The sequence below is a fragment of the Callospermophilus lateralis genome, chromosome 10, assembly GCF_048772815.1.
Source record: "Callospermophilus lateralis isolate mCalLat2 chromosome 10, mCalLat2.hap1, whole genome shotgun sequence".
Lineage (NCBI taxonomy): Eukaryota > Metazoa > Chordata > Mammalia > Rodentia > Sciuridae > Callospermophilus > Callospermophilus lateralis.
The window spans coordinates 10,759,493-10,783,646 of NC_135314.1; the positions used below are offsets into that span (position 1 = coordinate 10,759,493).

At 45.2% G+C, this 24,154-nt stretch overlaps 1 protein-coding gene across 3 annotated transcripts; it reads right to left on the minus strand.

The window, feature by feature from the left end:
* Nucleotides 1-918: 918 nt before the first annotated feature.
* On the minus strand, nucleotides 919-24,147 carry Il10rb (interleukin 10 receptor subunit beta). 3 transcript variants are annotated; one of them, XM_076868544.1, is made up of 7 exons: nucleotides 23,982-24,146; nucleotides 22,409-22,532; nucleotides 18,795-18,952; nucleotides 15,672-15,838; nucleotides 11,531-11,675; nucleotides 8,074-8,225; nucleotides 919-1,614 (listed from the first exon to the last, which is right to left on the minus strand). In XM_076868544.1, exons 1-7 carry the CDS (start codon nucleotides 24,028-24,030, stop codon nucleotides 1,327-1,329), a joined length of 1,083 nt encoding a protein of 360 aa, XP_076724659.1. In that variant the 5' UTR covers nucleotides 24,031-24,146; the 3' UTR covers nucleotides 919-1,326. The 3 variants fall into 3 exon arrangements, with proteins under 3 accessions (XP_076724659.1, XP_076724658.1, XP_076724660.1); XM_076868543.1 differs by having other exon boundaries at nucleotides 8,074-8,231; nucleotides 23,982-24,145; XM_076868545.1 differs by lacking the exons at nucleotides 919-1,614; nucleotides 8,074-8,225 and adding an exon at nucleotides 8,241-8,372 and having other exon boundaries at nucleotides 23,982-24,147.
* Between the last annotated feature and the right edge of the window lie 7 nt (nucleotides 24,148-24,154).

Genomic DNA, 24,154 nt, shown 5'->3' on the forward strand with positions numbered 1-24,154 from the left:
CTAAAAGAGCACTTTTTCTGTTTGGGGGCCTTGATGGATCTGCTTTACTGGACAATCCGGCACAAAAGGGACATCTGTTGCTGGCCGACGTTTGCAGAGTGGTCACGCCTGTGAGATGATCTAGCTGTAGGAAGAGCTGCCATTTATCGGCTGTCTACTGTCTGCGGGTGTTGGCGCAGCATTTTAAATATGTTATTGCCAATCCTTAGGCCTTTCCATCCTCACACAGGAGAAAACGACAGGGCCCAGACTAGTAAGTGTCTGTGTTGGACAAAGCCCGGGGACCTTCTGTTCCATGAAGCTTCCCCAGACCCGGCACACGCCTGGCTGACAGCACTGTTGAAGGAATGGATGTCAAAAATGGCAAATGGAAGGGCTGGGGTTATGGCTCAGTGGTAGAGTGCTTGCCTAGCATGTGTGAGGTGCTGGGTTTGAGTCTCAGCACCACATATAAATAAAAGATCCATCAACAACTAAAAAATATTAAAAAAAAAAGGCAAACGGAAGCCTCATTCACTAACAATTATACAAAACACTAACACTTTTATAGTTTGGATCTTATACGTCCCCAAAGACCTGGTACTAAAGACCTGGAACCCAGCCTGTGGCCCTACTGGAGTGTGGCAGAACCTTTAAGAGGTAGGGCCTCATCCAAGGAAGTTGGGTCATTGGGGTCAAGACCTTGAAGGGGATATTGGGACCCTGGCTCTTCTCTCTTTGGCTGAAAGGAGGGGAACAGCCTCCTCCACCATGCAGCCCACCATGATATACTGTGCCGCCACAGGCCCAAAGCCACAGGGCCAACCAACACATGGACTGGAACTTCTGACACCGTGAGCCAAAACCAACCTTTTCTCCTTTAAACTTGTTTATGTTCTGTACTTTGTCATAATAACAGGAAGCTGACACAAACACAGATTAGATAAGAGAATCAAACTTTAACAGAGCACCTGCAGGACATAAAACACAGATAAATAGAAAAAGAAATATCAAAGTCTTCCTGAAATCCAAAAAAATCCATGTCTGTCCAATGTGGTGCTGACCACTTTTGAGTTGAGGTTGGTTCTTAGGTGAGCTGATCAGCACTCTGGAAGGATTTCATACCATCTCCATTTCATCCCTAATTTTAAATATTTGTTTCCCACAAATAAAACATGGTCCTTGTTTTGATGAGTATGAGAGGCTAAAAACTATACTCTTTATAGTCAATTTCTTTTTTAATCATTAAAGTCTTTTTGGAGTGAGTGGTGAGTTCACAGGATGGAGTATTTTTGCCACATGAGCCTTCAAAGCTCAGCTCTTTGGACAAGTCCACGTGTAGGAGTTCTAGATTTGGGGTTTCCTCCGGCAGTCACTCTGATGACCCTCTGAGGCAGATGAGAGAAGCTGGGAGTCCCCGTACGGGTCTCCTCCTTGGAAATGGGTCTCCCCCTTGGAAATGAGCTCTGGGGGTCCTGGCCCAGATGGAGTCCCAAAGCTGCAGCTGTCACCAGGATTCTGCTTGCTGCTTTCACAGTCTTCTGAAATGACACTCAATTTGTCAAAAACCTCGTTCTCATCCGAGAGTGGGAAGGAGAAGAACAGAAGCTTGCTGTGATGGGGGTTGCCCAGAAACTGTTGGGGGAAAAGAGGACAGTTCAGTACCATTTCTTTTTTCTGGCCTTACAAAGATTTCATATAGGTTTCCTGGGATGAAAAATATTATTTTAAAAACGTAACAGTAACAGTGTGGTGCTTCCTTTATAAATAAAAAACAGAATTATCATATTATCTAGCAATTCATTCCTAGGTACAGTCCCAAGAGAAATAAAAGCAGTATGTTGAAGAGATATTGATACACCCATGTCCACAGCAGCATTATTAACAACAACTGAAGGTGGAAGCAAGCCCAGTGTCCACGTGTGGATGAACATACAACAAATGTGGTGCATTTGTTGCAATGGAATATTAGTTAGCATTAAAAGAGAGGAAGTTCTGACACACGCTACACATGGATAAACCCTAAAGACATTACACTAGGTGAAACCGGCCAGTCTCCAGAGGAGAAATACTGTATGATTCCATTTATTTAAGGGTGGAAGAGTTGGATTTATAGAGGCAGTTAGAAGAATGGTTATTGCCAGGATTTGGGGGAGAGGGGATGGGAGTTAGTGTTTAACGAGAAAAGGGTTTACTTTTGGAAAATGAAAAAAGTTCTGAATGTGAATGGTGAATGGTGGTGATGGCTGCATAAGAGAAATGCAAATCAAAACTAAGATTTCACCTCACTCCAGTCAGAATGGCAATTATCAGGAATATAAGCAACAATAAGTGATGGCGAGGACATGGGGCAAAAGGTACACTCATACATTGTTGGTGGGACTGCAAATCGGTATAACATTATAGAAAGTTTCCGCAGAAAACCTGGAATGGAACCACCATTTGACTCAGCTATCCCACTCATCAGTTTATACCCAAAGGACTTAAAATCTGCATATTACAGTGATGAAGCCACATCAATTGTTATAGCAGTTCAATTCACAATAGCCAAACTATGGAACCAACCTAGATGTCCTTTAGCAGATGAATGGATAAAGAAAAGATGGTATATATACACAATGGAATATTACTCAGCCTTAAAGAAGAATGAAATTATGGCATTTGCAGGTAACTGGATGGAGCTAGAGAATAGCACACTAAGTCAATCCCAAAAATCCAAAGGCCAAATATTTTCTCTGATCTGCGGATATTAATTCACAATAAGGAGGGATGGCAAGGGAAAAATAAAAGTACTTGGCATTAGGCAGAGGGGAGTGAAGGGAGGGGAGGGGAATGGGGGTAGGAAGGGTAGTAGAATGAATTAGACATTAGTACTCTATGTACATGTATGATTACATGACCATGTGATTCTACAACATGTACAATCAGAAGAATGAGAAGTTATACTTCATTTAGGTATGATGTGTCAAAATGCATTCTATTGTCATGTATAACTGATAAGAACAAATTAAAAAAATACACCACCAACAGAAAATCTAAAGTTACATGACATGTATATACTTTATATATTGTAATTTTCGTGTGTGTATGTGTGTGGTGCTGGGGATAGAACCAGGGCCTTATGTATGCGAGGCAAACACCCTACCAACTGAGCTATATCCCCAGCCCAGATATCCCATAATTTTAATGTAAACTTTATTACTTGCTCTGATTTTTAGGCATGCTTATTTTTCCTTTATTGATTATTATGAACTGCTGAGCATCAGTCTGATATCAGTTGAAAAAATTTATAAAAGTGGGTTTTTATTGTTGGGAAGTATGCAATTCTGGTACTCATTTTGTAAAATCCCAAATACACTCTTAAGAAAAAGGGGTTGGGGAGGGTTATGATGGCCAGGTGTGGTGGCACACGCCTGTACTTCCAGTGACTGTGATGGGGGTAAGGGGCTGAGGTAGGAGGATTTCAAGCCCAAGGCTAACCTGGGCAACTCAGTGAGACCCTGTCTCAAAAGGAAAAGAAAAAGAGCTGGGGATGTGGCTCCGTGGTAAAGAGCCCCTGGGTTCAATTCCAAGTATAAGAGAGAGAGAGAAAAAAAAGATTACGTGGAAAATTTGTGCCATGTGTATTTTACCATGATTTTAAAAGATGTGACAATGAGATGTGCAACTCAGGTGCTAAGTGATCCCAGGTGGCCCTCTGATAGTTCCTTTTTAATGTGGGTGTGCTGGGGACTGAACCCTAGGCCTTGCACATGCTAAGCATGCACTCTACCAACTGAGCTCAGCTCAATCATGATGCTGTGGGGCATACGCAGCCTGGCTGGCATTTCCTCTAGGAATCAGGGAGACTGCAGGCCTGGATGATCAAGTCTTGGAAGAACACAGGGTCTCTGTCACGTCCTCAGGCTGGGTTAGGCCCTGTTTGACGTTCCCTACCTGATCCTTGATGTCAGCCCTTAGGATGGTAGCGGCTACTGACCACCTGGAATGTGGCTAGATTTGTTCTATGTGTGCTGTGTGAATTACACCCTATTATGTAGGGGCTATGTAAAAAAAAAAAAAAAAAAAAAAAAAAAAGAATGTAAATACCTTAATAACTTAAAAATACATTGGTTACATGTTGAAATGAAGCTATTTTATATACATGAGGTTATATAAAGCATGTGATTAGTGTTTATTTCACCTGTTTCTTTTTACTCTTAAAAATCTAGCTAAGGGGTGGGGGAGGGTTATGATGGCCAGGTGTGGTGGTGCACGCTTATGGCTTATGATATGTTCCTATTAAATTGTGCTGCCTCGGTTCATTGGATGGACACTGACTTGTCCACAGGTAATTTCTCTCATAGACAGGGCCAGTTAGGGACAGGGAACATAGTCCAATCACACTTATCTCTCTAACACTTTGAACAATGAAGATGCCCAGATATATTTCTGGAAATCTCTGCTAATTTCACGTTCTTCAGTCTTCATCCAGATAGGGGAGCTATGCCCTTAATGCTCACAGTTGCATGGAGAAACATGTAATGGAGAAATTTTTTAAAGCTTTGCACTTGTAACCTGTCCCCTCCAGATGGAGCGCCTTGGTCCTCCCTTTAATCCATTAGCCTGTTCTGTCCTGCTCAGACTTTTGATATGCTGCAGCTGCTGTGCCTGCTGGTTTGGACCTGTCACGATTTCCACCCGAGAAAGGGAGTGGGGAGGCCAGGGGAACTGTGTCCAGTTCCCTGCTGGGCAAGGACAAAGCTGGGAGGAGGCGGAGCTCCCTAAACCTCATGTCCAGTGGATTCACCGGCAGAGTCTTGCTGAAGTTACCTGTTATTCTCCTGGGAAAAGGGAGAGGAAGGGAAACCAAGGGAAGGTGCACTGAATTTCAAAAAAAGCAAATATCAGGCTGAGTCTCCCGGCTGGACACAGAGAAACAGGTGTCCACTCAACAGCTCAATGTTGAATAACCCTTTCTGCTCTCAACTCAAAGCTCCCTCCCCAGCTCATCTCCCTAAACCCCAAATCATTCTCTGGGCCGTGATTAACACATTCTATACAATAAGAGACAAGCTGGAGAATTTGGTGCTGGGGAGACCCTGATAAGCCCTGAAGTGCTTTGGAACTTCCTTGACCCTTGCTCTTCTCGGCCCCTCTCCAGCACCCCAACCTCTGTGTTGCTCAGATATTACAGGAACTGCCAGCCTCGCAGGGGAGCGCTCATTCCCTCGACCCCCTCCATTACACTAGCCTCAGCTTTGATTTGCCATCTGTTCTTTCCTGTCTCACCAGTTTCTTTGATGGAAAAGCCAAGCAGCAAAAATAGCAGGTGAACAGTTTCCTTTTGGTTCTCAAGAAAATACCTCTACCCAGAACAAAGGGCCTAACCTTCTTTGTTGTTCTTGTTTCAACTGTGCCTTCACAAGGCTGGAGCCTAGAGGATTCCTAGTGCTGCAGGGCTTGCAGGCATCCTGTAAGTCAGAATAAGGTCGAACCGGAGCACAGCAGGCCTCTGGTCCAATTTGACCGGTGTCCTTATTAAAAGGGGAAATGTGGACACGGGCATACGCAGGGGAGAAGGCTATGTGAAGGTGAGGACAGAGGGTAGAATGAGGCTTCTATGTACCAAGGAATGCCAAAGACTGTCGGCAACCAGCAGAAACTAGGGGAAAGGCCTGGAGTGACTCTCCTCACAGTTCTCAGTAGGAACCAATTCTGCCCACACTGTGAACTCAGACTTTCAGTTTATAGAAATGTCAATATACCGCTGTTGGTTAAGACACCCAATATGCCGTACTTTACAGTGAAAATTCTGGTAAAATAATCCTGATATCTAAGAGGGCCAGGAGTGGGCACCTGCCCATGGGACCCACTAATCATATCATACAATCCACCACCCAGTAGCTTCCAAACAGGAAGAATAATAGAATGGCCTGTTCAAAGTGGGATGCCTGCTTGGAGATAATACCCTGTGAAGATGCCCCCAGCACCTGGCATGCATCTAGAACCAACAACTACTATTTGTTCCTATGGCCTCAGGAGGTAGAACACATGGGTTCAAGAATCAAGAAATAGATGAAGGAGTGGCCCTGGTCACCACTTGGGTAGATTTTGTGAGTCTACAGCAGGAGTCAGCAAACTACATACAGCCCATGAGCCAAATCTAGTCCACTGATTATTTCTGTACAGCCCATGAGTCAAGATTTTTAGATGATTACATTTAAATGGTTATATACGTACCTGTGTAATTTCGATCTTACCACTTGGTCTGCAAAGCCTTGAATATTTCCTATCCAACCCTTTAAGGAACAGTTTGCTGAACCCTAGTCCAGAGGATTCTAGAGTAAGAGCATTTGACCAGTGAACACAGCATGAGGCCCATTCAACTTGAAGCTATGGCTGCTGCTTCTCATGTCAAGACCAGTAGGCAAAGAAAGCAGTGGCCACACTGGTCACCAGGAAGGGCTAATGCTGCTGCCACACTCTGGTGGGTGCCCAATGGAGTTACTGGGGCATCTTCTGGCTCTCTCCTGCCCAGTTCTGATGCAAATGGACAGGCAGAGGAGTCACTGCCCAAGAAGGGCCTGGGGGCCAGGCTCAGTCCTGCTAGGCCAGCAGAGGCTAGTCACAGGACGGGAGAGGATGAATGATGGTGAAGGGAAAGACCATGAATATTACTCGTGGTCTTGGAACCAGCTGCAGTGGTGGGAGATGGGGTTTGTCTTACTAACTTGCTCTTGGAACCTTCCCCAGGAAAAGAAATCCTGAAGGAGCTGCTCCTGGTGGTTCCCAGTGGTCCAAGGGGCAGGCTGTGGCGGATGCTGTGAGAGGCCGTACAGCTCTCCCTTCAGGAATGAGGCGCCTGCCCTCCCAGCTGCCAGGAACACTGGCGCTGATGTCTCGTACCTCGTCCTAGGTGAGGTCCCTTCCCCGGGGTTTCCTGTATCTACCACATGGCCACTGAGGGGTTCCTAGGTCCAGCTCTCTTGCCTCAGCTTGGGACACTTCTGAAGGGCTATCCCAGCTCAGAGCCCTTGAGGCCTGTGTTGCTGCTGCATGATAGCTCAACCTCTCTGTGCCCCATTCTGCCATCTTCACTCCTTTAGAGGTATGATCATGCCCAAGGAAATTGACCATGGAGCCTTTTGAATGCAAATTTCTATCTTAGTGTCTTAGATAGGTGCTTTTTGGGTCTGCACTTGGCATATTTTCATTTTTAAGTGTCAGTAAATAGTTGTCCTTCAGTATCCATGGGGATTGGCTGTAGGACCCTTGTGGATAGCAAAATCCATGGATTCCTTACATAAACTTGTGTAGTATTTGGATGTAATCTAAGCACATTCTCCTGTATACTTTAAATTATCTCTAGATCATTTATATCACCTGATAAAATGTAAATAGTTGTTAAACTGTATTATATAGAAAATAATGACAAGAAAAAAACTCTGTACATGTTCAGTACAGATGCATTCCCCCTTCCCCACCCGCAGATATATCTGATCTGCAGCTGGCTGAGTCCATAGATGTGGGACCTGTGGACATAGAGGGTTGATTGTGTACCCAGAATTTTATTTCTTATGGCCTCTTCAGTCCTAAGTCTTTAGATGGATTAAATCTTTTTCTTCTAAATCTTGAAAATTGCCTCCCTAAAGTCTCGGATGCACACCCAGATTGAAGTCATTCTCAGATATTCCCAAACTAAAAGCACACCTCTCCCTGCTCCTGTTCTCACCCTCGGCTCCTCGCTGGCACTTGGCCTACAGTGTTCTCTTTCTCATCTTCTCTATTGGGAGCTTTGCTCTTTCCTTTCCTGCCCCACAACCATCAGCATGGCTTCCTGAGGACTTTGGGCTTTGGGCAGTGAAGGCCAGAGAAGGCACCGTCCAGGTCACATCTGAGACAATCCTTTGCTTTCTTCCTAAGGGCTGGTCTTTGGACTTAGGCTTCCCTGAAATGGGCATATGGCGATGGACCAGCACATAAGATGTGTACTATTCCCCAGGAAAATACTCTCTGGAACAGGCAGCCCTGACCTTGGAATGGGCAGCCCTGACCTTGGAGAACTCTTCCAGCAGGGGTTTTCTAAGGCACATCTCGCTCCATCCTACCTACCTCTTTCAGGTGCTGCGGAAGTGAATTCCCGGGGGAGAAGGTGTACTTGGTCTTCTTGTAAATGTACCACAGGAAGACAGAGCAGCCGAGGAACATCAGGAACACCACGAAGACCGAAGCTATCAGCACGACGGGCACCAGCCAGGAAAGGGCTGTTTCTGCCAGGGACAACGGGGTTACACTCTTATCATGTACAGCTTGGATCTCAGTGGCCTGAAGGCCATGTTAGCCACTGCAATTCAATGGCAATCCCTCAACAGAGCGCCCATTTGTCCATCTCCGACAGCGTCTTAGAAATCCTGGAAAACACAGCAGAGGGGTGGAGGACCCAAGGTGCTCACTGAGTCGCACCCCTTTCCTGTTTCTTCAAAGTTTGGTCTCTGGGATTACGACTGGCACATATAACGAGAATAATAAGCAAGGATTTGGGTCAATTTACTTACTTTTAGGTGGCAATAAGCCCCCTGCTCTGGATCCACCTCTTCGGTCTTGAAGCAGCAAACCAACCCCCAAGGCCAAGCCCAAGGGAGAAAGAGCCATGGTGCAAAAACTCACCACTAATGACTCCACCTCTAAGAGACCCACCAAGCTGCAGCACAGCTCCTGGGAGCCGGAGTTGCATCCCTGGGATGACCCAGCCCCTCCTGAGCTTCTGACAGAAGGCTCAGCCTGTTTAAAGAGCACACCCCGTGGCCCTGCCAACACAGACCATGGGCCCCTGACCTGTCGCCTGAGAGCTTTCACTAAAAAGGGCTTGCCACTGTGAATCTTTCCTCTCCCTTTATGCATATAGTGGTCTGCTACAACCTGGGAGTATCTTCTTCAAGAAACTGAGCACCATTCCTTTGAAGCTACCAGAGAGGACGGTCCCCAGGAAGAGTAGGAGCCTGACTTTGATAAATGCCAATTAGCAGACACAGGTGGTCTCATGGCAATAGCATTTACCTAATTTTGTCATTTTTTCACTCCCTCATTCTTCTGTAAGGGCTCCCGTCTCCTCTGCATAAATGGAGCGGGCTTTTTCTCCTACTGCAACATCACTGAGGCAGATCTGGTTTTACAGATGGAATCACACTTGGCTTCTCCAGGACAGTATCCAGGACATCACCTGGTCATTCCTGGTCACATCTCTCCTCATTCACCAGCAGGCCCCTTCTCCAGATGCCCTGGCAGCCAGGCCTCCCTATGCCCTGCCCCTGCCTATCAGTACTACCCTCATGAGTAAAGTCCAGTGCATTTGGTGCCAAGAGAGGCCAGGAGATCGAACTCTGCTTATTAGAGAGCAAGTCATTTGAAAAGGATTGTTTGTGGGGAAAATGTAAACTGTCACTCAGGGTTGATCAAAGAACTCTGGGGGCTGGGGTTGTGGCTCAGAGTAGAGCAGTTGCCTAGCAATGTGAGAGGCACTGGATTCGATTCTCAGCACCACATACAAAAACCCCCCCCAAAACCCAAGAACTCTGGACAGTGTATTGGTCCTGGAGTACCTTAACTGTAAGCATCTGCTGGTATCCTAGGAAATGCGCCATGTGTGTGACTCAGAGTGGACATGCCTTAAATACTGGCATCTGTGTGGGGGAGAGGCTGGGAGGCACTTGCTGTGTCTTCTGCCTCCTTCCCTCCTCCTCTTCTGTTTGCATCTTTGCCGGCACTGCCCTCGCGTGTCTAGCACGCGCCCTCACCAGGTCCAGGCCTCTATACTAGTTCCCCATCAATTCCTGCTTCATGTGCTAGAACTGTCACTTACTCTGGGGTGGGGCTAGGCTCTGAAACAAGACAGAAGAAAACTTTTTGTTTCCAATGTTCTGGGGAACAAAGCTTTTAAAAGAGAAGAGGTGTCAAAGTGGGGACAAAAGGCAGGAAACATACATATGCAGATTTTGCAGTTAGCCTGCTAGCATGAACAACTCCTATTTTCAGATTTTTTGGTATACTTTAGGTGGGGGGTAGATGTGTGTGCAGGAGACCGGGGAGCGATGGGAGGCGGGAGGCAGGCAGCCCTTCAGCCTTTCTCTCACTATGAGAAAATACAGGATGCAGAAAAACAAGTTACCAGGATATTCTCCTTAATTTCAGTCTATTTCACACTGTGGGACAGACCACCTTTCTGTTTTATCTATAGGGATGTGATGCCTCAGTTTACCTTTGGAATGAATATGTAGGCATATGTAGGGGACACAATCCAGGCTTAGACTGGTCTGTGTTCTGTTCTGTCCATGTCATTTACTAGCTGAGTGCTTTGGGTAACTTAATTGTTATCTCTGAACCTTCATTTTCTAGTCTGTAAAAGGGGAAAAGATCCTTACAAAGCTCTCATTAAAAATTGATCATAAGGGCAGGGGTTGTGGCTCGTGGGTGAGCGTTTGCCCAGCACGTGTGAGGCCCTGGGTTTGATCCTCAGCACCACATAAAAATAAATAAAATAAGGAGATCGTGTCCATCTACAACTAAAAATATTTTTAAAAACCCCAAAACTGATTATAAGATTACATAAAGTGAGAATGAAAAAACAAAAACAAAACCAAAAAACCCACCCAACCCCCAAAACTAAAATGATATTTGACAAGAGCACGTTTTCGGTCATTTCCTTTTTCCCTTTCTTTTATAAAATGTTTGGCTATTGTCAGAGTAATCACTTGCAGTTGTGAACTATTTAAACTATTTTTCTTTTTGATCAAATTGTACCCCTCATGCCAAGCTTTGTGACGTGAGTGTCCCATCTTCCACCGTCTGAGCTTCCCAAACCCTTTGACCGTGTCTCTGCGTAACAAAAGAGGCTGCTCTGCTATGCAGACATGCGCGCGACAGTGATCCCCATGAAGCTCAACCGCCACATGGTGCACATAAAGCACCAGCACCCAGGCACCTGCTCCTCTCTCCCCTTCACCTGCCCCCATCTGCTCTTTTAAGAAACACCAAGTGTGCAGGCACTGGGCTGGACACTGTGGTCCCCATCATATGTGAAGGATGGAGGTGAGGGCCTATCTCATAATTGACAAGGGGCCATACCAGCAGCACCAGCTGAGGACAGTGATGAGGTTCCCAAACCCTCCCTGCCAGTCCTCGTGCATCTGCAGGACTGGTGTATGCCCTGGGAAGGAGACTTCCAGGGCGCATGGGGGTGTGGCAAAGCTCCAGCTCTGCAGGGTGGTCTGGGGAGAATGGTCTTGCTCTGGGGAGCTGGAGAGCGCAGTCAAGCAAGGCGAAGACGGGCTTGTGGGGCCAACTTCAGCTGCCCAATGGACCACCCTGCCGTCAATGCCTTGGGCTCAGTGAACGAGCAGTCTCAGAAGCGGGTATCTCCTTCTCAGCATGAAGCTGACCTTCAGAGGAGGGGATGCTGATTCCTGAGCAGGAGTCTGAGCAGCTGGTGATGATGCCTGAGGATTGTGTGTGGTGGGTGTAATTCTTTTAAAATGCCGCAGAGGCTGAAGCACACACTGTGCGTCTCACTCACCCTCCATTGTTTGCTCACACACAGGCTCACTCCATTCCCCAGTTTTGTTCCGATCAAAAAGAAATGCTTGAACTTGAATGCAGTAAGTTGTCCAGGGCTCCAGGTTTTTGAGGACCCCAATGTCATACTGAAGAGTAGTTTGAAACTGGTAATGGGGATGAAACAAGAACACACCTTAGCAGTGAAGGGAGACCATTATTTTTTCTTCTCTTTTTTCTCACACTTAACAAGCTATAATTACTGCTTCAGACTTAAAACAGGAAAGAACAGATGGCAGGTGCTCGCTCCTCTCAGCTCATTTCAGGGACTCCACACTGTTCTAAGGGATGCAGCAAGACGGACTGTGATGCTGACAAACCATCTTTTCTTTTCTTTTCTTTTTAAATATATATACTTTTTAGTTGAAGATGGTCACAACTAAAAAACTTTATTTATTCATTTATTTTTATGTGGTTCTGGGGATCAAACCTAATGCCTCACACATCCTAGGCAAGTGCTCTACCACTGAGCTACAGCCCCAACCCAGACAAACCATCTTATTTCACAAATTCTCTACCCTAAATGATATGCAAACTGCCCCTTCCCCAAAGATAAACCAGTTTTAATGGGTTGAACTGTGTCCCTTAAAAATTCTTGGGCTGGGGATGTGCTCAAGCAGTAGCACGCTTGCCTGGCATGCGCGGGGCACTGGGTTCAATCCTCAGCACCACATAAAAGTAAAATAAAGATGCTGTGTCCACAGAAAACTAAAAAAAATTCATAGGTTGAAGTCCTAACCCCTGGTACCTATGATGTGACCTTATAGGGAGGTAGGACCTTTACAGAGGTCACCAAGTTAAACTGAGGTTATGAGGTGGGTCTCTAATTCAACAGAGGAGTGGGACAAATCCCCGCAGCTTCAGATGGAGCATGGTCTTGTGGACACCTTGATCTTAGATTTTCAGCAGACAATAAATTCCTGTGGTTGAAGCTACCTAACTGTTGGCATTCTGTGACAGCAGCACTAGCTACTAATACAGAGCATGTTTTGATCTTGGCTGCGTGGGGTTCTCCAGAGGCCCTGGCTCACTCAGGGAGCATTCCACAGCCTGTTCTTCCCTGGCAGCTGGAGTTACTGACTCATCTCAGTTGAAGCTGAATGCAGTATATCATAATTAATGAGCTATTTCTCAATTTGAGAAACTAAAATAGTTCCTAAAAAAATAAAGGGCATTAAAAGCCTACAGAGCGAGTACAGACTCCTTTTTTTTAAAACTTTGGCACTTGGATTGGTGACAGCTTGATTACTGTATAAAAAATCAAACTCTCTGAGGGCAAGAATTGACTATACTGTTGAACATATAAAGAGAATGACAGAGTTTCTATGAAGTTAATTTAAAAAACAAACAAAGCAAACCAAACCACACCTAAAAAATCCCTGGCTTTCATTTCTAGAAGTCCAGTGCCTCTAAAGCCTTACAATGCAGTTTTTGAAAAAAGACTAAAACTCAGACCATAAGTGGCAAGCATATGTGGAATTTCTAAAAGCTGTTCGTGTTGTTAGTGTAGGGAACTAATCTGACTCTGTCTTGAAACGTTTGCGTTCTAGAAGGGAACCATATACGTGGGTAATGATGACATTTAGGCCCCTGGGAGGGAGCAACTGGGGAACCAGTGGCCTTTCCAGCAACACAACCTTTCCTTCCACACAACCCGGCAAAGCGAGAGGACAAATGTGTAACGAGATGCCTGTGCCGTTGCTGGTGGTGTGTTCTAGAAGCTTAATATAAAAGAATAAATATAAGAAGCTAAATATAAAATGGGATTTGCATTTCATGCTTAGTTTAGTGTTGCAGGCACTTAGCTACAGTGGGGTGAGTACAGAGCCAGATCCTTAGAGGATGCTTCTCGCCCCGGAGGGAGTTCTGGGTCTTCTCTTTGAGTCTCAGGGGTTAGCAGAAACACCTGCATTGGATGAGTGGGTATAAAACCAAATATTCTGTGTTGCTTTCCAGGCACATTTCCTGGAGTCTTGACTATAACCAAATCAGCTCTTCTATGTGGAAGCAGATGCCCCACATGCCAGGGTTTGAATGTATGTGTCCCCTGCTATATTCCTACCCTGAAGCTAAATCCCCAATATGACAGTATTAAGAGGTGGAGGCTTTACAAGGTCACAAGTGAGCCCTCATGAATGGGATTACTAAGCTTGTGAAAGAGGAATCAGGGGCTCTGCACCCCCTTTGACTTTCATCTTGGGCTAGTTAAGATGCTGCAACAAGACCTCATCTTGGGAGCAGAGAGAACAGCCCTCACCAGACCCTGAATCTTCCAGTGTCTTGATCTTGGCCTTTTCAGACTCCAGCATATATCTCCAGTATTGTGAGAAATAATTTATACTGTTTATATTTTACACACTCTGTGCTATTCTGTTATAGCAGCAGGAACAGATTAAGATACTGCATCATGATGAGGAATTGTGGGGGGATTAACTTTTATTGTTGTTGTTTAGTATGTGGGTGAATGTGTGTATTTAATTAAGACGATAAACATGGGTGATCTCTTCCTCCCAATTTTTTGAGAAGTGATATGAGCAACATTTAATGAAATATATCCTATATAACATATATGTAAGTCAGTTTAGGACTATGAATGGTATTCAGTTCAGTAGGTCTGAACTGGCAAACTAAGTCTGCCCAAGGATGAACACAAATGGCCTTAATATGTCTACACAAAGGGAGGGGGACCTCATGTAGTGATCACATACACTGTTCCAGGAAATGGGACATGTTTTTCATTTTGTGATTAAAACTCTCCAACAATCCTATGACGTGAATTAATACCCTGTTTTATGGATGAAGTGGGTTATTATAACCGTTTTGAAGATCTGAGGAAGCTGAAGACAAGAATGTTACCTGAGCCACATGGTGGCAGGGGAATACTCTCATCAGGTTTTTCGGATCTGAATGATATAGAAAATAATAACCCCAGGGGGCTGTGGTTGTGGCTCAGTGGCAGAGCGCTTGCCTGGCATGTGCGAGGCACTGGGTTCAAGCCTCAGAACCACATAAAAATAATAAATAAAATGAAGGCATTGGGTCCATCTACAACTAAAATGTCTTTAAGAAAAAAATAGTAATAAACCCAGGGAGAAAAAAAAAAAGAAGAGTGAGTCCCAGGGAAAGAGGGAAAACAATGGACCCTGGACTTTCACGACTGTCCCCCTGACTGCCCAACATTCTGCTGTGATTCAGTCCAACTAAACCCTACAAAACTCAGACCCCTATCGTGACCAGCTGCCATTCTCTCTCTTGACAACGTGCCCCTCAGGTGCTTAATAGAGCATCGCTGATCCACTGAGATCTGTTTCCATTTCTTTTTCTTTCATTTTGCTTTCAAGTTCCAAAGCCAAGTTTTTAAAGGAGTTGTTCCCTAGAGAGGAGAGCAACAGCGAAAACTGTGGTAAAGAAGGTGAATGGTGGCCTGGAATGGTAGCGCATACCTGTAGTCCCAGCAGAGGCTGAGATAGGAGGAGTTCAAAGCCGGCCTCAGCAATGGTGAGGCGCTAAGCAACTCAGTGAGACCCTGTCTCTAAATAAAATACAAAACAGGGCTGGGGAGGTGACTCAGTGGTTGAGTGCCCCTGAGTTCAATACCTGGTTCCCCTACCCCCCTACAAAAAAAAAAAAAAAAAAAGAAGGTGAATGTACTGTCCTGGGGTAGGGGGTGCCTTGACCACAGACTTGACAGATATCTGGTATGTGACTGATCTGGGGCATGGGGTGTTGACGCCATGACTCAGCAATCATTCAGCTGGTCACCTGATTCAGCAGGCTCCAACTTCCCTCACCAGTTGCTGACTCAGCCCTGCTCTCTCCTGCAACTTCCCTTCCTGGGAAAAGGGTCTATTCTCCTCATGCGGACTTCACCCTAAAACTTGCTTTCTGTATTTCCATTGGGGGCTGGGAAGTTTGAGCCCAAGGTACAGTCATGCTTCAGCCTGGGAAGCTCTGGCTCTTAGAAGCCTTAGATCCTCGGGACCATGGATGCTGCCATCTTGCAAGGCCCCGCCTGGGTGGACTCCTGCCTTCTTTCATCGGGTCAAAACTCAACAGAGAATATGGGTGCCCACATTGAAGTGCATGTGATTAGCCAAGTTTACCTTCTTATCAGTTCCATTTTTCCAATAGTGCACATTGTAAGTCCATGAGGAATACAAGTTCTTCATAGTCCATGTTTCTGGTTCATTCTCAATTTGGGGAGCTAAGAATTGCATGTGTAAAGAATCAGCAAGTGCTTCTACTTGCACTGTAGGAGGTCCAATAATGGCTAAGTATAAGAACAAATCAAAAAGACAAATAATAAAAGTTACATTTTTAAAACACTATTGCAACACTGATTTTTTATAACTGTGCAGGACAATTAGTCTATTTAAGTACACTGTTCTTTGATAGACCTTGCTATAAATGAGGGGGTAAAGGGTGATAGGTGGAGTTTGTTTCTTTAAAATAAAAATCTGATTCATGCTTCTAATGCCAACTATTCAGAAGGCTAACGCAGGAGGATCACAAGTTCAAGACCAGTTTCAGCAACTTAGCAAGACCCTGTCTCAAAATAAAAGAAAGGGCTAGGGATGTGGCTCAGTGGTTAAATGCCTCTGGCTTTAATCCCTGTACCAAACAAACAAACAAAAATGGGCTGGGGATTCAGCTCAATGTAAGTCACCCTGGGTTCAACCCCAACACTATAAAAACAAAATCTGATAATCTTTATCTTTATTAATCACTTTAATTCATTTATGTTTATTATAATTTCTAATATTTTTAGAATTATTCCAAATCCATTATCATGTGTTACCTGTAAGGACTGCTTTAAAAAAAATTGTATTTTATTTTGTTTTTCCTCCTCCTCTTTTTTCCTTCTTCTGATAGCTCAAATTTTCTTTCCTTTTCTGGGCTGGAACCTACAGATAGTAGTTCTATTATTTTCAATGGCAACCCTAAAATGCTTAACATATATAATTACCACGTGAATTTTTCTAACCTGTCTTTTTCTAGATCTAACCTATCTTTCACTAGATCAGTTTTCCCATTAGAATCTATGTTCCATGAGGACAGGTTTTTTTTTTTTTGGCCTTGATTGCTACTGGAATTTCAATGCTGAGCATGGCCTGGCACATAGTAGGAACAGTTAGTGGCTCTGGGAAACTGCACTGTGTTGACCTATGTCCTATATTCTTTTCTGGCCACTGATACTTTCTGGGGGCTGCGAAGGAGCCTACTTCTACCATTGTAATCTGCTGGTCTGAAAACCAGACAAGAAAATTTGTTAGATACTTTCTCAGAGCCAATATAACAGATTCCCCATGATGTCACAAAGCACTTTCTTATTGCTAGAGTACTTCAGGAGGTGAATATCCCATATAGGGCCAGAGCTGCTAAGAGCATGGGCATAGGGGCTTGGGTCTGAATTCTTGCTCTGCCACTTATCACCTGTGTGACTTTTTGACAAGCTGCTTAGCCTGTATTTAAAGGGAACTTCCACAGATGGGACCTAAAATAGGATTTGGAACCAGTCAGAATCAACCGGCAATTATAGGAACAGAAACCTAAATAGATGGTCTTAAACTTACGAAGGCTTCACTTATGATGTTTTGGACTTTATGATGTTGTGAAAGTGAGCTGCATTGATAGAAACCTGGGATTTTGAATCATGCTCTTTCCCCAGGCTGTCGGTATGTAGCCCAATCCTCTCTTGCAATGCTGGCCAGTGGTGACCTGCAGCTCCGTCAGTCACACAGTATCAGGGGAGACAACCGGTACTCTGTTCTGGGCTGTGCTGCTCAGCTAGGATGTTTGAAAGGGTTTGGGTCTTAAATGCATTTTGATTTATGATATTTTCAGGTTATGACTGAGTTACAGAAATAGGACTCCACTAAGTCAAGGAACACGACACTGAGTTTTGAAGACGTGACTATTGTTAAACTGGACTTTTTGTATTCATTTTTTATTTGTTTTTATAAAGAAAATCTTAGAAAAGATAATGTACCTTTGATAATTTTGGATTCCAAAAATAAAAGTCTGCCCAAGCTGGGACAGAATTTGGGAAAGAGAAGGACATCCTGGCCTCATAGTCTATGAGAGAGAAACACAAGGGTCCAGGGCAGGAGACGCATACAAAGACCTTTCCCTGCATAAAGATAATTCTCTCAATTCTTCCCTCTGACTGCTCCTTAGAGGGCTTGTTATGGTTTAGATAAGATGTGTACCCCAAAAGCTTATGTGTGAGACAATGCAAGAAAATTTAGAGGTGATATGATTGGGATATGAGAACTTTTGATAAAATCAGTGCATAAAGGCACTGATGTGGATTAACTGGACAGTAACTATAGGCAGGTAGGTTGTGGCTGGAGGAGAGGTCACTGGAGGTGTATCTTTGGGGTTACATTTTGTCCCCAGTGAGCAGAGGTCTCTCCTCTCTGCTTCCTGGGGGACATGTCCTGAGCTGATTTTCTCTACCACACCCTTATGCCATGATGTTCTGCCTCACCTTGAGCCCCAAGCTATAGAATTGTCCATCTACGGTCTGAGACCTCTGAAACTGTGAACCCCAAATAAACTTCTCCTCCTCTATGTGGTTCTTGTCAGGTCTCTTGGTCACAGTGGCAAAAGAGCTAACTAAAATAGCGGGTATGTGAGTGTCTTGAAACCCTGAATTGTCTTTACTGCCTTAATTGCGACATGGTAGTTTAATTGGTTTTCAGTTCCTGATACTCTAACTGTGCTTGTGGTCGGTCCTCATGGCCCTCTGGGTGTGCCCTAGAGCTTTCTTACCAGCAGCCTGATCCCAGCCCAGTCGACATCAGCTCTCTCCCCCTTCTGTCCTTCCTCTGGGCAAGCTGCCTGTCTGCATATGGCCTTCCTGTCCCCACACCTGTCTATACTCTCCTGCCCTTTCATGTCATACTTTTATTGAAATCATAATTCTAAACTGACTCCCATTCAGAAAACTGTCATCTGAATCCTTCTCATCAATAGTGCTGGCCCCAATGCCATGAAGGTACTGAAGTTTCAAATTTATATTTAATTATTTCATTTCATCCTTTCCTGTCGTGCCCCTGTGCTTCTTTAAGGCCGCGGCCTTCTTTGTTATATTCCTCAAGCTCCTTGTGCAGAGCTATCCACTTCCCGCACACTCCAAGAATTCTTGTTGATAGACCAACCCAGGTGGAACAAAACCAAGGCAAGCGATGACACCCAACAGAATGGAAATCAGAATGGCTTACTGTCATCCACAGGGCAGAAGGAGATGTTCACCCAGTCTGAATATTCATCTGCAAATTCAGACCTGACTCTCAAGATGTGGTCGCCATATTTGGAAAGATTTGAGAAGTCGCATTGGGTCGAGGTAATGCTCTTGCATTTATCTTGGAATTTCCTATAACTACACAATTAGAAAGACAAAATCATGAGAGCTCGAACTTCAGCTTCTTTCAGGCTGACTGGTGCTTTATTCTTTCTGCTACTAAAGACTAAATGGGGACAAGGAGAGAAAATAAAGCAATTCTTAATCATCGATCTTGATGAATTACATGCATGATTTACATTAGCACTTTCCAAACTGTGCTCCGTGGGATACAGTTAATGATCCTTGGGTCATCATAAGGCATTTCAAAGATAATCTATCTCATGGACAAATAATTTTGGGGGAAATTGCATTAAACATAAAATTAGATGTTTTCATATTAGAATCTCCCAGAGACCTTACATCCTAATAAGCATGTTGTCTTTCCAGAAAGGGGTTGAGTATTCAAAATATTTAACCAAGAAAGCTTCCTTCCTTCCTTGGTTGTGTGTATTTTAAAGCAGTGAGGCATGAATTGTGAGATTTTGATACACAGATTAAGTAAGTATATTATGCTGATTTCAAATAATGTCCTCGAAATGGTTCACATTGTTTATGCTAGAAAAAGTATAAAACAAATATGAATTTCAGTCAGGACAATAGCCCCAACAGCAACCACTGAAGACAGAGTAGAAAAACATCATGTGGAAGAAGAGATGACATTTGGAAACACCGGGATGCTAAGCAAATTCCACCTCCCACAACTTAACCTCAGGAGAGCCTGAGGAGGGTAATTGGCACCATCTAACCCATGGACACACAGCCTCCCTTCCTGTAAGTGAGGAGTCTGACTAGTTTTCCATTGTATCTTCCTGTCTAAATGTCAAAACCACTTTGGCTGTCCTCAGAAGTAACAATGATGGTGATGCTGATAATAATAGCAACATTCATCAGCTTAGGGGTCAGGTATGCAGAGCCTAGGAAACCTGTCCAACTACATTCAGTTGTGTTTCGCTTTAGAGTCTTGGAGACTACATCTCACTGCATTCTTGGTGATGTTTAGAACAATCCCTTGCAAAAAGTAGGTAGAGACAATTGTGATCATACTATTTTATCATTTACTTTTCCCACTTAATACGCCCCAGACAATGAGTCAATTAATCAACTCTTCATGGCTGTCTTATATCCTATTATCTGGAAAGTCCAGGGGTCATGTCATTAAGGGACTTTCTCACATCTGGCATTTCCTTAATTTAAACTGATGTATCAGTTGGCTGACAGCATTTCAAAAGTTGTTTTGCAATAACTTCTAGGTTATTTTAAGTGCTTTCACAAATAACTCTTTCCCCATTCAATAGGTAATATGACCCCTTCCCCATATTTACATCTAAGTTTTGGATGTTTCCATATTGTAACCACCAATCTATCTTCTAGAGAGCCCCTTCCTGGCCAGCCTGACAACAGACGCACAACAGAGAGCTCCTGTTGTGCAACTGTTCAGGTTCAATCTAAGCAAGACTTCTGTGAAGCCAAGTAAGAGGAATCAGATCTCCTGGGACCAACCTCTTCCCCAAGGACGTGGCCAGCATGTGTTTATTTGCCCTAGCACATGCCATGTTCTGTCTGTGGTTTCCTGAGGAGGACAGCTGGAGCCCAGGTGCTGACTTGGCGAATGACCTCTCCCATACCTTCACAAAGTCACTGAGACCTCTGTCCAAAAGACAATGGCAAAACTACTACAATGGCAAAACAGCACAGACCCACCAAAATAAACCACAGGGAAGAGAGACAGAAAGAGAGGTGCTATGGTTTATTCCCTCTAAAACACATGTTGGTGTTTCCCCACTGTGAGGTATTGACTGGGTGGACACTTAATTGACTATGTGTTCAGAGGGCCACTGGGAGGTGATTAGGTTTAGATGAAGTCATAGGGGGCAGAGGTCCCATGATTGAAGACTAGTGGCTTTATAAGAGAGAGACCAGTATTCTCATGTGTTGCTCCCTGTCACTCACCATGTGATGGCCTCTGCTGCCTTGGGACCCTGCCAGCAAGAAGGCCAAATATAAACTTTGGCCTTAGACCTTCAAAACTATGAGGAAAAATTTTCTTTATAAAGCTCCCAGCCTCAGGAATTTCATAGTGGTAATAAAAAAACAGACTGATAAAAGAGGATAGTTAATTTTCCACAGTGAAATCTCTAAGGATTTCCAGACTGAGTGGAGAAAAACATGAGTCCTAGGACTTAGTACTAAGAATACACCTCAGGGAAAAAAAAAGTTGTGGAATGACCTTCCTTCAATCCTTGGACTCTATACTGTAGACTGGATGAAAGCTTTGTGCCCTGTTGACGTTCCTGAATTTGATAACTATACTGTGGGATATAAAAGATTATCCTTGTTCTTATGACACATACATTGAAATACTAAGGGGCAAAGGGCATCCTGTGTAAGAGACAAATAGGAAGGAGGGAGAGGAAATGTGGCAAATTTTAAAGCTGGTGAATTTGGATGTAGGCCATCTAAAGTTCTTAGTATTATACTTGAAATTTTGGAATTTTTTGTTGTGTGAAATTATTTTAAACTAGAAACAAAACAAAAACTCAACTTGTAGATAAAGATTATCTTTTTTTTTTCCTTCTTGGATTCTAGGACTTCACGGGCCTTGGGTGTGTTCATTAAATGACAGCTGGGTGGGGTGGGGGATGGGATTAACAGGACTGAAGGAAATTTCCTCCTGCCTCACTGAAGGGCTGGTCTATCCTCCTCTGAGCCACAGGCACATCACTCATTGGCCTTGGGCTCCTGCTGCTGTTTGTACCTGGTGTGAAGGTGTGTCACCTATAGTCCAACCTGTGGCAGATGGTGACAGGCTGCCAAGGGAGGGGTGATATGGACTTCTTTATCTTTTATCAGGCACAGGGAAATGTGACCAAGCAAAACAGATAGAGGGTGTTCAGAGCACTCCTGAGATAATTGTCAGGGGTGACAGTTGTCTCTGCTGTTGTCCAGAGTCTCTGCTGTTGTCAGACAATAGAGTTTTTGACAGTCCACTGGGCAAGTCAACTGCACTGCTTGGCACTGGGGTGGGCTGCTCTAATCCACGGGAGGCAGTGGATGGTGTGGGAGCAGGGGTCTTCCTGCCTGCTTTGCATACCTTGGTTTCTCAGATAGTCAGCTTCTATTTGGACACTGACTTGTATCAATATTACTCTAATAACTGGAGATGACAGCAGTAGCATTTTCCTCTTAAAATACATCAGTGGTGATGAGACAGTTTTGGCATAGCACTGAGTCACCGTGAGACTACCACTGTGGCTGACCACATCTACACCCATGATAACACGTCCAGATCTACAACCAGCCCTGTAATAAACAGTCCAAGAGGGAATCATAAAAAGGAAAAGCTGGCCACAGGAATTCCCTAGATGGAAAGAGAAAGGTCAGCAGGGAGGCTCATCTTAGCTGTCATGGGTGACAGTTAGGTTCCCTCCCTCTATGGCCTGGCCCAAGGCCACCATGTTCTGGCACCTTCCTGCCAAGAGCCACCAGACCCACCTTTGGTATTGAGTTGTGAAAGTCAGATTCCCTTTATGAAAAACAGGCGACGTCCACTGTAGAATGTTCTTGAAATTAACTGAATTCATTCTGACATTTTCAGGAGGTGGCACCAGCCCCGATGCTGTAAAAACAAAGGAAAAAGTATATATATATATATATAACTTTTTTTTTCATCAAAAATATTGCCCCCCAAATGACACATCCAACACCTTGGTCTCCCCTAGGGCTCTGTGTCTTCAAATGACATGTAGGTGAAGGAGAGGGGGGGTGTGCTAATTGTGCTGAGGAGACTGGATTTTATTTGAAGAACTAAAATCTTCTTAGTTTTAGTTTAAGAAGAAATTTCGGGGGGGGGGGGTAGGTGGGAAGCAAAAATGAAGTGGGGACAGATGATGGTGACCTGGATTAGAAGAAAGGTGTGAGAGTTGGGGCTCGGCAGGTGGATTTCAGATCTATTTCCAGAGGTATAAACTCTAGACTTTCTGATGTCCATTTCTGGCTTATGCATCTGGTGTCCTGATTGGAGCCTGGGCAGGGAACCATTTCAGTTCTGAAATGGGAGAGGCTGAAAAAAGATTCAAGCGGGGAGGTCAGGTAAACAGCTGCATAAGCCAGCTTGGCTGTCACAGGGAGGGCGGATGTGAGGTAGAGGCAGAAATTATTTTTAAACTTTTAAATAGAATTTTCTAGACATACACACAAGCAGAGGAGAGCATAATAAACACACCTATCACCCGACTAGTACACAAAGGTGAGAGTCACAGGTCTATTATTTAATGCCACTGGTCTGTTGAAACTTAGGGGCTGGAGAGAAGGCTTGGTCATGAACTCAACTACAGAGAGATCAGACAGAGGATCCCAAGTAGAACCATCCTGAGAGGTATGGAAGAAACTGGAGAGTGTGGGCTTCAAAGGCCAGCACAGAGTTCATCCCAAAGAAGGAAGGGGTCAGCCCTCGCGCTGTTTGAACCCGGGCACTCGTTGTAGAGGAGGGCAGAGAAGGTTTCACTGGATTTAGCTCGCAAAAGCCCCACAGCGGAACACTGAGCGGCAGAATTCGGATTTCAAGGCGCAGGGCCGAGTGCTTAAGGGGAAGGTGATGTGGACCCTTCTGCTAGCAGGTCAGGTGGTGATCGGGCAGGAGGAGGAGGATGTGTAATGGGCCTCGTGGAGGGGCCGCCTCCAGACTCCAGGAGGGTCTGAGACAGCCCCTGGGGGAGGCTCTGTGCCTCTTTGGAGGCCGCTTGGTCAGGATGCGCCGCGGAAACTGCAGCAAGCGCGCACACAGCACGCGGGGAGCGCCCCTGGAGATCGCCGGCTGGACGGTGCGGGCCGGGTGTGGGTGGGGCTCCTCCCCAGCTGCAGGATCCAGGGCGGCGGCTGCAGCAGCTCGGTGCGGCGCCCGGTCACGGCACTGGGTCCCTTTACGGGCACCCTTCGGCTGCGATCTGGGGTCGCCGCCTGGGGAATCGCCACCTCGCGTGCGTAGCAAAGCATCTCGCCGGGCCTCGCGGTTCCCTGGCGCCTCCGCCCGCGGCGGTCCCCCTGCCCCTTCCCGCAGACCCCTCACCTGATACCAGCAGGCAACCGCCCAGCCAGCAGGCAAGGCTCCGCGCCATGGCCGCGCCGGGGGCGGGCGAGAGCGCCAGGGGCGCCAAGGGAGCGCGAGACACTCGCCGCGGCCACCACCCCGCGCGCGCTTCCGGGAACCGGCGTGGAGCGGCCTCAGCGCTCCGCCCCGCC

Excerpts from the sequence above, each read along its gene's own strand:
- Il10rb (XM_076868543.1), bottom strand. The coding sequence starts at position 24,030 with ATGGCGCGGAGCCTTGCCTGCTGGCTGGGCGGTTGCCTGCTGGTATCA. Across the intron at positions 22,533-23,981 it reads CGGTTGCCTGCTGGTATCAG|CATCGGGGCTGGTGCCACCT; the intron begins GTGAGGGGTCTG and ends TTGTTTTTACAG. Across the intron at positions 18,953-22,408 it reads TTCACAACTCAATACCAAAG|TTATAGGAAATTCCAAGATA; the intron begins GTGGGTCTGGTG and ends CTAATTGTGTAG.